A 13,143-nucleotide genomic window follows, 5' to 3' on the forward strand; every position below is an offset into this window, starting at 1 on the left:
TCGTGACATACATATAAACTTAGGACATGTTTGTTCATAGATTTTTTTTCCTCTCTGATTTTTCAAAAAAAAAAAAAAAACGTGTTTGTCCATGAAATTTTGTATGTTTTTGGAGATTTTTCGAAAATGAGTTTTTCAAAAACCAAAAAGTGGGTTTGACAATTTTTTCAAATTTATCGGAAAAACTTTTTCACCATTCACAAAGCTGCAATATTTTTTCAAGTGAAATACATATCCAAACAAAAGTTCAAATTTCAAATACCATTTTTCAACTTAACTCCAAATACAACCTTTTTCAAAATTTACAATTTTATGTCCAAACGCCTGCTTGAACCCTTCCTTGCAAGTCTGGTAAATATATTCCAAAAATGCTGTCTACTCATCTCTTTTCCTTTTCTAGTATAGTACTACTACTATATTGTCGTTAATATGAAACTTTTATTCTTCCATTATAATTACCGATAAATATGGGAGCAATTCAAAAATAGTCAGATTTACAAGTGGTCATTCAAAAATAATTATAATTTTAAAAGTAATCGAAATTTAGCCACTTTTCATATAAAGATAAATCTGAATGAAAACATTGATGAAAATCCGAAAAATACTCCAGTATAATATATTGGAGTTCCAACATAAGTATACTGGAACTTCAGTATAATATACTAGAGTTCCAGTATAATATACCGGTCCAACATAATATATTGGAGATTGGAGCACCTCTCCGGTATATTATACTGGAACTTTCCGCGTGTTGGAATTCCAACATAATATGCTAGAAGTTCATACATGTGCACCGATCTCCAGTATATTATGCTGTAACTTTCTGTGTTGCAGCAAAATAGTGATTATTTTTCAATGACTTAGTAAACGCTAGCTATTTTTGAATGACCAATCCAAAAACTGACGACCCGTGCTATTTTTACCATAAATATGTGTGTCGGAGCATTACCATACCCATCAAAAGAAAGAAAACTGGAAACGATATAAAGTAATTACAATGATGGATTTCCCGCCAAAATTGCGCAGACAAATACCTAAAAGCCGTCTCCCGCCTACACCACCACTGATATTAGATCCACAAACAGTCAAGAGAGAGAGAGAATTGCAAACGAAAATCTATAGGTCCAGATACAGAGAGAGAATTGCAAACGAAAATCTGCAAAAAATGAGTGGAGTTGTAAGGAACAAAGTACAGAGGAAGTTCAAGATGCGGGGTTACTCTCTCAAAGTCGACGCTCTTTCCGAAGTCCTCTCTTTCCTTTCTCATTTTCCTTCCGATGCCCTTGACGACGCTCTTGAACTCCTTCTCGATGAGCTGCACCATCTCTCTTGTCCGTACATTAAAATTAACCCCCTTTTGTTTTCTTTTTTCCTTTTTTGTTTGTTCTACTTATTATTGTTCAATTTTTGCAGTGAAATCAGCGATTCTGGACAGAGAGCCGGTGCATAAAGTGGCGACTCTTTTATTGGAGGCAGAAGCCGCTGTTGAGGAGAACCCTAGCTCCAGTTCATCACCTGCTTCTGCCCTTCGTGTTACTGATGCTTTTATTGTTCCTAAATTCCGATACGATCCTGTTAAGAAGTTCTTTCACGAGTATGATACCCTACTCTTTTATCCATTTTTTTCTCTGTTGAGAAAGCAGTAATCTTTATACTAGAAAGGTTTGTTTTCTCATATTAACTCATGAAAGTTACTTGGTTTTTGACCGAGAACTCTATTGCATTATTTATAGCTTAGAAATAGGTAACACCTCTAACAGCCCCTTGCAAATCTGAAAGAAAAGGACTAAAATTTAGAGTTTTTTTTTAAGGGAAAATCGTGGAGAATTTTGTTGGGGATCAAACTGGGTTTGTTGTTGTTGTTGGAGAATTTTGTTAATCCAATATTATTGAAGTAACAGCATAAACTAGAAAATGTTTAATGTCTGACTTTAAAGAACTTTAACTGTTCCATTAGAATTTAATTGTAATTGGAACTGTTTCATTGGAAATTAATTAGAGTCTAAGACACCTTTTCCACTTGTTTAAGTTGATGTACTGAAAAGTTAGTTCTCTTTTTGAATTGGTATACAAGTTGAGGAAACCAAAAGCTTATATTTGATTTTTATTTTTTATTAGTAACTATTACAATAATTAGTTCAAATCTTGGTAAAACACAAGAATTTCAGTCCTACAATAACTGGATACAAAAGTATGTAGCACTGTTTTCTTCCAAGTTGCATGTTTTACTTAACTTTCTGTAAGATGTGTATAGTTAGAGCTCCTGTGCCTAATAATTTCAAGTTAAAACCAGAATTCCTTTTCTATGTGTAGGCACACAGGGCGGCTTCCCATTCATGGTGATGCCTCTGCAAAAGCCACCTTATATAAGGATAGATTCCTCTTATTATTCCAGAGGTTATCTCGTGATCCACGGTTTTCAACCCTTGCTTTTGATGCCCCTACTTCAGAGTATGGCAGCTGTGAGGTGAGTAGCAATCGTGATCCTAGTTTAGATTCACATCTCTCTAGATGGACTGCAGAGCTGTGGTTCTCAAGTTTCTGTGCAAAATGATGCTCACGGTAGGAAAATGTTTGTCTGCAGATATCTCCCATTCAATCTCTTGTTGGGCGAGTAGGGAGAAGATGGATAATGGGTGTAATATCTCAGTTGGAGGATGGTCATTTCTACTTGGAAGACCTTACTGCAGCTGTCGAAGTTAATTTATCGAGTGCAATATCCTTTTCAGACGTTTTTATCTCATTTCACTGCTCATAATAGTTGATACAAGAACTGTGCTACTGTTATGAAGTAGAAGGCTAATATACTTGAATCTGAATAGTTACCGCTCATTATTTTTTCTCTTCTGATGTTTAATCGCTACCATGTTTGTTTATTTCTTTGAGCTCTTTAGTGATCTTAGAAATTAATCCATTTGTTTATGCCAGATATGCTTCGTTTCCTAAAACCCTTGGTTGCAATTTTGCATTTGGAAATATCTCCTTTATTAGTCTTAATGTTTTATAATTTCACTTCTCGGTTATGTATGGATTATGCCTTACATGTGTTCCATCTTATAGTAGAAGGAAAGCAAAATGAATCTGTTTCCTATTTGTAGATAACAATGCTTAAAAGCTGTGTCTTACAGTTGCAGTATTTGCAATCACATGCTGTGTATCCATAACCTGCAGTACAAGATAACTACAGGTTTCTTTGCGGAAAATACAATAGTCCTGGCAGAAGGTGAAATGCAGTTGGATGGTGTTTTTCAGGTCCATTCTTGTACCAAATCTCTTTTTTGAAATATAAGTTTGAAACTGGATAAGTACTTCGAGAAGATGCCGATAAATATTCAGTAGCAACTAGCAACCTCAATTTTCATACTTTGTGGTGCATAGGCTCTGAGGGAGTTTCATTATCTCTCTTTTAGTTTCTTATCATCTGATGAACTAACTGCATGGGAAGTGAGATGAGCTCATTTAGAACCAATTTATATTCCTATTCCTACAAGTGAAGAATTCGATAAAGCTTGCCTAAGCTGACATGTTTTAATATTTTTATTCTGATGTGACTATTCACAAATTAGCAACTTTAGGCAATTATTGTACCAAAAGTGATATAAGCCACACATTAGTTTCAGTGCCAAAATTTTGGGCTGAGTTTTGGATATGTTAATATGAAGGTGGTTTAATTATACTGTAGCTAATTTTCTAAAAGTATCGTGCAGGTCAGGACATGTGGATTTCCTCCATTAGAGGACAGAGAAAAGTCCATGGCATTTTTTTCAGGACTAGACTTCTTTGGTGGTGGTATTCTTACCAAAGAGGAAACTGTATCCTTTGACTTGGTTCAATAATAGAAAAAATGAAAACACCATAGCAAATCTATTCATTGTAGCTAAAAGTGGATATGAAGCTTCCCTAACTTCTGCAACAGCTTAGACTTGCAGAGCTGGAGAAAAAAGCTGTGAATGACATGTTTGTTATACTATCTGATATCTGGCTGGACAATGAGGAGGTATATATGCTTCTTTTTTGCTCTTGTAACCCTCTCTTTCTTGTTTTAATACGTTTGGACTGCTTATGGTTGCGGGTTGCCTGATCCACGATTCTCGCCTATCCTTAGAGAAGACTTTGGGAAATCTGGAGACTATCCTCAATGGTTATGAAAATGTAGAGGTGGTTCCTTCTTTATTTGTCCTCATGGGAAATTTCTGCTCTCAGCCATTTAATCTCTCCTTCAAGTCGATCTCAAGTCTCAGGCAAGTGCAAACATAAAATTTAGTTGTATTACTGCTATGGTTATTTGTTGGTAAAGGAAGTGACAAATAAACATAATATTCACAGGGTTCAGTTTGGAAAGCTTGGGCAAATGATTGCCTCGCACCAACGACTAAAAGAGCATAGTCGATTTCTGTTTATCCCTGGTCCAGATGATGTAGGTGTGTTGATAAATCATCACCATTTGTCAGTTAAGCTTCTTTACCAACTTAATAAAATAATGCGAATTTTTCCTCGTGTCTCCAGGTCCTTCAACAGTCTTACCCAGATGTCCTTTGCCTAAATACTTAACTGAAGAACTTCAGAAATATGTTCCCAATGCAATATTCTCCAGTAACCCATGCAGGTATCCTTTGTTTGGTGCAAACTGAGTTTTTGATTAAACAGCAAGCGCTTAAACTTTTAGCCTTTTCTCAATTCTGTTAACAAGATCTTCCCTCATTTGCCCAATCAAAATGAGCATAATCAAAATCTTCAAGAAGTCATACAATCTGTCATGTTAATGTTGTGTGCATTCTGGGTGCTTTGGTACCACAAAAGATTGCATCTTCTGCTGAAATGTGACTATCATATTATTGATGAAGTGGTGCGTTTCTAACTTTTCATGTTGAAACAGAATCAAGTTTTATACCCAAGAAATTGTACTATTCCGCCAAGATTTGCTTTATAGAATGCGAAGGTCATGTCTGATACCCCCCTCAACAGAAGAAACCAGTGATCCATTTGAGCATGTAAGAGCAGTCTTCATATTCTTAATTTAGGATTTCTTTTGGCATCACAGATAATTGAAATTCAGGGTGCTCATTTTATTTTCTTGCAGCTTGTTGCAACGATAATACATCAGAGCCATCTCTGCCCCCTTCCTTTGGCAGGTCAACCCATTATCTGGAATTATGATCACAGTCTACACCTTTATCCAACCCCGCATACGGTACTTTCCTCTTTCTTGTGTATATAGAATCTGTAGAAAACGCAGTCTTCAAAATTTATTTCCATCAAACAATGTTTTTATGATGTGCACATATATGTTCCTATTTAAGCTGTGATGCTAAATCACCAATATCTACCCCGAACTTGAGAAATTACATAGAACTAGCAATTGAAGTATCAAGATTTGGTTTTACTTTGACACCTCAGAGGTTTTCCTAATTGCTGAAAAGCCGACTGCTTCCTTCTATTGGGACCTAACGTATAATACTGGAACATATCTGATTGCAGAATCATGACTGAAGTTATGATCTTGTTTCACAATGATCCACACGTGGTTAAATAGTTGAATAGGTTGTCTCAAGTTGAGAACTTCATTTATTATGACCTGAAACTGATAACAGGATAACCTGAACTAAATTTTAACTGATAAAAAATGATCTGATATTTTCTAACAGATAGTGTTGGCGGACAAAAGTGAGCAGAAGGCCTTCAGGTACACTGGAGTTACATGCTTTAATCCTGGTTCCTTCTCAACTGATGGCACATTTGTGGCATATCGGCCGTGCAATCAGGAAGTAGAACTCTCAGCATTGTAAGCATCAACTTCAAGCTGGCACCTTAGCTTTGTGATTAACTGGTTGGTGGCTAAAGTAGCCTCAATTGTCTTTTGAATCTTTCATTATCTTTTTCTGTCTATATGAGGGATTTCTGTATACTAATTTATTGTCTGTTAAGCCCATAGGATACTCATTCTTATAGGTTGTAGCTCATGTAAGCCAATTTACTATCAGTTGGTTATCAAAGTGACAAATAATCTTTCTTTGGATGAACATTTTTAGTTGATGTTATTTTAATCGATTCTTCTTCTAACCTTCCAAGTTAAAAGGCAGAGGATATCTCCATATGAAGTGTAAATTTGCAGAAACAGATTAGCGGAGGCGATTTTTATATTGAAAACGGAACAGTTTGTGAGGCTTGTACCAAGTCATATTAGTGTACTATGAGGTCAGGTACACTAGTGTAGATATTTTTGGGCGATTTGCAAGTCCTACCCTATATTTATGCCACTTTTTAACCTATACCCTATTTTTAAAAACTATTGATTTCGTAACCAACTAACAAAAAATCCGTAATAATATGACCATTATACCCCTTCCAAAACATATAAAAGATGCATCAAGCATACCAAATTCAAATTCTAGATTGCCTCCGTATCTCCTCCATCACTCCGTCTCTCCTCAGATTGCTTTTCGCAAACCAGATTTGAACCAGATTCAAATTCAAAATTACAAAATATATTGTAAGTATTCAAATTCATCTTCAGAATTCAAAATAGTTTTTGAATTATATGTTTTCTGATTGATTGATTGAAGTTGTTTGACGAACTTCACTGATATGCTGAATTTGTATTCTAAATCTGTTTGACGTTGAATTCTAACATTCTAATCTGACAAATATGCTAAAGTTTTCCACTACATAATATGCTAAATGTTTTGGTTTATTTGCTAAACAAGTTGAAGTTATTTAGTTAGCAAAACGAGGTGGCAAATAACACAACAAAGAAAAAATTATATTAAAAAAAGATAATATTGTGAGAATGAATCACGGGAATGATTATATGCGTGTTATCATTGTTTATTTGCTAAACAAGCTGAAGTTATTTAGTTCATATTTAAAAAATTCAGCAAAACGAGTCGAAGTTTTCCTCTTACACTGGGTAAAAAATAAAACATAAATTAAAATTTAATATTGTACAAAAACTTAAGCATTAGGTGCTGAATTTTTTTAGTTATTGTTGAAGTTTTCCTCCTACACTAGGTAAAAAAAAAAATAAAACATAAATTAAAATTACATATTGCACAAAAAATTTCAGCAAGACGAGCTGAAGTTTTCCTCCTATATTGGGTAAAAAAAAACATAAATTAAAATTATATATTGCACAAAAAACTTCAGCAAGAAGAGCTGAAGTTTTCCTCCTACACTTTGTAAAAAATAAAACATAAATTAAAATTACATATTGCACAAAAAACTTCAGCATATGTGCTGAAGTTTTTTTGTTAAATTTTAAAAACTTCAGCAAGAAGAGCTAAAGTTTTCTTCCTACATTGGGTAAAAAATAAAACATAAATTAAAAGTTAATATTGCACAGGTGCTGAAGTTTTTTAGTTAATATGTAAAAACTTCAGCAAATGGAGCTGAAGTTTTTCTCCTGCACTATGTTTTTTTCCATCATTTTTTGGAAAAACTTCGTACCAAAAAATGCTTATGTTTTCAGGAATATGTAAAACATTTTTCATATAATTTTTTGTATGTTGAAGTTTTTTTAGTTCATCTGCTAAAATGCTTAATATTTTGTCCTGCAATATGTAATTTCGGATAAGTTTTTGTTAATTGCTCTATTATTTTCTAAGTTTAAAAAGAATTTTTAGTTCATGCTTGAAAACTCAGCAAAGGGAGCTGAAGTTTTTTTCCCTAGATTCATGAATCCTGTCATACAACTTTTTCAAAAAAACTTCAACTAATGTGCTGAAGTTATTTAGTATATTTCTAAAAAATTCAGCACTTAATAAGATGAAGTTTTCTGTGCAGGATTCATTAATTATATCATACATCTTTTTTCAAAAAACTTCAGCAGAAGATGCTTAAGTGATTTAGTTCATTTGTAAGAACTTTACCACAAACAACCTAAAATTCTTCTGTTCACTTTCCTAGTATTTGCTACTAAACATGAATCTGCAGGATGAGTTCGATTTGCGTTGTTATAACTTTCAATGGGAGGTGGACTCCTGATTTCAAATACTTGGATCATGATACAAAACTTGTTCTACTTAATAAGCACATATCATTCAATACTTTCTTGAAGAAAATTAGTGAAGTTACAAATATTGATTCAACCAGATATTCACTAAAAGTATGGTTTGATATCAAACTAAATACAAGCAAAGGAATGCTTGTAACTTCAGATAAAGAACTCAGTACCTGTATACATTTGCTTACAACTGATTCAGCCTACAAGAATTGCCATTTCGTCATCGAAAAAACATAACCTTCCGAATCTGCAGCATTCAAACAATCTCTTACATATGCGATAGATTCAGAACCTTTTGCTGATTATCAACATGAAGTAGGACAACCAATAATGGAAGTAGACAACGAGCAACAACCTTCTAACATTATAGCTGCTTCAGAATATATAATGATGCAAGAATTACCCGCTCCTCCAATAAATTCATACCAGTTTATCAATGACCAAGAAGAAGAAGGATAACTAATAATGCAAATCGACAACCAACACACAATCCAACAAAGTTTTTTGTTACATTCTTCAATGATAAGCAACAACGAAGATGAAGTAAACATGGAGCTTATACCGATAACATCAGATAGAATTAAAGAAATTGTTGAAACTTCTAGTGCTTCTCATAAATCAAAAAAAAGAGTGAGGAGAAAGCTGAAAGAATCTCCATCATGTAAAATACTTAGGCACGATGCGTTGCCTGAAGAAGTAAGAGTCAGATCAATTTCTGAGAACAAACAAAACATGACTAAATTTTTCTGCAACTTGGAGATAAACCAGAAAGTTGAATTTACTAGTGTTAGATCATGTTCAAAGAGATACGAGCTGAAATGCATCGTGGACAAATGTGGTTGGAATGTGCGTGCTACCAGAATAAAAAATTTCACACTATTCAGGGTGATAAAATATGATAACAACCATGAATGCTCGATTGATGCAAGAAAATCAGATCAGAAGCATGTTACATCAAATTTTATAAGTGAACAAATTATAGAACATGTTCGAGACAAAAAGATAGAGGTTACACCAGCCTTTGTGGAAAACGAAATGAAAAAGAAATTTGGTATTGACATTGGTTATCACAAGGCATGACGCGCTATTCAAAAAGCTGTTGCTTGCATAAGGGCAACACCTGAAGAGAACTACCAGATTCTTCCTTCATACCTACACATGATGGCGCGCAAAAATCCAGGAACGTACACAAGTATAAAAAGAAATGGGCAGAATGGGTAAGCAAAACAATACTAACCATCAGCCTGAAGTTTCAAATGTTCCTATTTGAAAAACTTCACATTATGATTTATTTTTTTGTGTTTCACTGTACAGATTTGCTTACATGTTCGTTGCTCCTGCGGCATCACTAGCTGGTTGGTCCTACTGTAGACCCGTTATTGCAGTAGATGCAATGTTTTTAAAGTCAAAATATCGTGGTGCTCTATTTGTTGCTGTATCAAAGGATGCAAACAATCAAGTCTTTCCTCTATGTTTTGGTGTAGCAGATTCAGAAAACAATGAGGCATATATTTGGTTCTTCGGGGAAATGAGAAAAGCAATTCAAGTCCGTCGTGAACTGGGTTTTTTGTCAGATAGAAACCAATCGATCGCAAATAGGATTAGAAAAGTTTTTCCTGAAGCTCACCATGGTATCTGCCTCTATCACTTTGAGAAAAATTTAAAGCAAAGACATGCAAAATCCACGGTAATAAATCTTTTTCAAAGTGCTGCAAGGTCATACAAATGTGAGGATTTTAATCATTTAATATCCCAACTCAAAAGTATTGACAAGAAAACATACAATTACATAATGGAAGAACCTCCAGAGAGATGGGCTCGATCGTGGTTCCCACATCGACGTTATGATATGCTAACAACAAACATGGTAGAATCAATGAATTCCGTTTTACTAAAAGGGAGAGAAATGCCTATTTTAAGAATGTTAGATTTCATCCAAGAAAAGTTGGGAGAGTGGTTTTATGAATGGAGAAAAAAGGCAAATGAAACTTTTCACAGAGTATCAATATGGGCAAAAGAAGAGATGACAAAGAAGATGAACTTGGCTTGCAAAATGTTTGTGAGAATATTTATTAACTTCAACTTTTTATATCTGTTGTAGTGATTTATTGCTTACATTTAAAAAACTTCATACTATTTCTTTTGAAGCAACAATACACTAATATAGTTTATCTTAATTTTTTATTTCTTGTTAGGTGTTCAACCTTGATTCAATGTTGTTTAGCATAAATAGTGAAGGAATCGAATTCATAGTGGACTTAAAGAAGAGAACTTGTGACTGCCTGAAATTTCAACTTGATGAATTGACCTGTCCATATGCAATTGCTGCTATTAATAAGAGATATTTGCAGAAATCTGACTACTGCTCAAATTGGTATTCAAAGAAAACATGGTTGAAAATATATGAAGGACATGTGAATACCGTGGGAGATCAAAAATCATGGGATATACCACAAAATGTACAATCTGAGATCACAAAACCTCCCGATGTAGAGATTTTACAAGGAAGAAGACAAAAGAAGAGGCATATCCCTGCGACTAAATCAGTACCATTGAAGTCTACCAAATGCAGTCGATGTAAACAAGTTGGGCATAACAGAACAACTTGCTTGTCTTCTCCAGCACCTCATCCATATTCCAAGAAGCACACTGAAAAATACTCCAACCTTCAATAATCCTTGGGCTGAATTTAGACTCATTATTGTATGACATATTTGAAATGTGATTTTTTTCATAGGAATAAAAAAAGAAGCTCTTGGACTATTTTATATACTGCTAAAGTACAAATCACTCATTTTTGTTGCGCAGGCTTACAGATTTGGTTGCATTTTTAAAAAGTACGCAATGACTTCAGCGAGAAAAAACTTCAGGTTATAGTATGTGAAATACATATCCTTAACAAACACACACACGCACATACGCGTACAACACACAAAATAAATGCATGTACAAACAAAAGTTTCAGCATCTATCGACTGAAGTTATAGAAAATGAACTTAATAACTTCAGCATATTCTCTAATGGATATGCTGAAGTAAACAAAAACGTATAGCATAAAAACATAAAAAAAGATTACAAAAACTAAACATAAAAACCAACTAATTGCATTAACTTCACCAAATACCAACAATAACAAGGCTAATGAAACATAAAGCTAAGAAGAAAGAAGATGAGAATTACATTGATACATAAAGAGATGAGGACAACACACAAAGTACAAACAATAACTTCAACGTCTCTGGGCTGAAGTTATACAAAATGAACCTAATAACTTCAGCATATTCTCTAATGAATATGCTGAAGTAAACAAAAAAGCACAACATTAAAACATAAAAAAAGGATTACAAATACTAAGCATCATCACCAACGCCATTATCATCATCATCAAAGTACTCCTCAGTTTCTCTAAATATCTCATCATCATCAGTATCAGAGATAACTATAGGGTACTCAGGCAAAAGACCATAGAGTCCAACGAGATCATTCTTCAACTTGTTTAATTCATCACACAACTGACTTTGTTCAACGATTACTCTATTTATAAGAGAAAGAAGAGTCTTTAGGTTGTTTTGCAGCTTGGAATAGTCGTCCTCGATAGGAAACTTAAAACTATCAAACTGCTGCACAACCTTGTCAAACAAGGTTGAATAACCTCTACAGCTACATTCCAAGTTAAGCCTGTTCTGGAATGATTCATTGGCAAAAAACTGTGGTCTGATTCTCTCCTAATTAGCCTTTATTCGATCCCATAAAAGCATAAGATTAGACATCGGTTTGTTATTGTACCACTCACACTTCAAAGTCTCCCACTTCTGCATAATTTCATCCATATTAGGCTTCCTACTTCCGCTTGCACCAAACATTCTTTCTTTAACAAATTCTAAAACACTAAGGATGAATATAAATTTAAAGAAATATGATGAAGATTATGAACGACTATGAAATTTTCAAGTGAAGAGATTGTTAATATATACAAAGAGTTCACCTAATCAATTTAATATCTATAAATGTAAAAGTAACTTTTCAAGTATTTTTACTATTTTACGTTCAGAGAAATTGAATGAAACAAGATAAGTAAGTGGTAAAACAAGTATGTGGTAAATGCAAAAAGAAATGTAACTTAAGCCCTAATAAGCCCACAGTTTTTCTATAGTAAAGAAATAACTTCAGCCTAAAAAGTAACTTTTTGGATCATTTACTGTATGGTCAAACAAATTAAAATGAAAGATGAAGTAGGTGACAAAAGACAAAAAGTAGCTAGTAAATGCAAAAAAAAATGTATCAAGTTAAAAAATACCAAAACATGCTGAAGTTTTTGTCATAAGCTTTATTAAAAACTTCAGTCCAATGTGCTGAAGTTATTTAGTTCATTTATAAAAACTTCAGCACATCATAAGCTGAAGTTTTTCATCGTGGATTCAATAGTTTTGTCGTAAAGCTTTTTAAAAAACTTCAACCCAATGTGCTGAAGTTATTTAGTTCATTTCTAAAAACTTTAGCACTTGATAAGCTGAAGTTTTGTCCCGGATTCAATAATTTTTGTCGTAAAGCTTTTTCAAAAATTTCAGCCCAATGTGCTGAAGTTATTTAGTACATTTCTAAAAACTTCAGCTGCGATGACCTGACCAGTCGTCTCATGAGTTACCACTCCGTTTTTCCCCATTTCTGCTTCTGTATGCTTTGTTTATCCGTGTTATATGGTATTGGGTTGGTTGGATCGAATCCGGAATGGTTTTGGTAAGGTTTGAGAGACTTAGTCTCTAAAAGTAGCTTTAGAGTTAGAAAAGTCAACCGAGAGTTGACTTATTGGTAAACAACCTCGGAATGCAGATTTAATGGCTCGGATAGCGTCTTTAGGTGATTTGGGACTTAGAAGTGTATCCGGAATATTTTTATGATGTCCGGTGTAGAATTAGGTTTGAATTGGCGAAAGTTAATTTTTGGCGATTTTTGGTTGGCTGTGGAAAATAGGCTATCATGGTCGGAATGGAATTCCGACAGTTGGAACAGGTTCGTAATGTCATTTTGAATGTCTGCAAAATTTCAGGTCAATCGGGGTTGTTTTGGATAGTTTCGGCATCGTTGGTAGAATTTAAGAATTTCAAAGTTCATAGGCTTGAATTTGATGTGATTTTGGTATTTTG

General features: G+C 34.0%; 2 protein-coding genes across 2 annotated transcripts; both read left to right on the top strand.

Moving 5' to 3' along the window:
• Window positions 1-997: 997 nt before the first annotated feature.
• On the top strand, window positions 998-6,020 carry LOC104220983 (DNA polymerase epsilon subunit B). The gene is made up of 13 exons (XM_009771955.2): window positions 998-1,331; window positions 1,414-1,594; window positions 2,314-2,467; window positions 2,585-2,716; window positions 3,175-3,252; window positions 3,708-3,812; window positions 3,917-3,997; window positions 4,111-4,241; window positions 4,327-4,421; window positions 4,507-4,606; window positions 4,877-4,991; window positions 5,081-5,191; window positions 5,646-6,020. Exons 1-13 carry the CDS (start codon window positions 998-1,000, stop codon window positions 5,784-5,786), a joined length of 1,758 nt encoding a protein of 585 aa, XP_009770257.1. The 3' UTR covers window positions 5,787-6,020.
• A 3,140-nt stretch (window positions 6,021-9,160) lies between these two features.
• On the top strand, window positions 9,161-10,674 carry LOC138888281 (uncharacterized). Its single transcript, XM_070170117.1, has 3 exons — window positions 9,161-9,216; window positions 9,314-10,058; window positions 10,195-10,674. Exons 1-3 carry the CDS (start codon window positions 9,161-9,163, stop codon window positions 10,672-10,674), a joined length of 1,281 nt encoding a protein of 426 aa, XP_070026218.1.
• The last annotated feature ends 2,469 nt before the right edge of the window (window positions 10,675-13,143 follow it).

The sequence above is a fragment of the Nicotiana sylvestris genome, chromosome 3 (genome assembly GCF_000393655.2).
Source record: "Nicotiana sylvestris chromosome 3, ASM39365v2, whole genome shotgun sequence".
Lineage (NCBI taxonomy): Eukaryota > Viridiplantae > Streptophyta > Magnoliopsida > Solanales > Solanaceae > Nicotiana > Nicotiana sylvestris.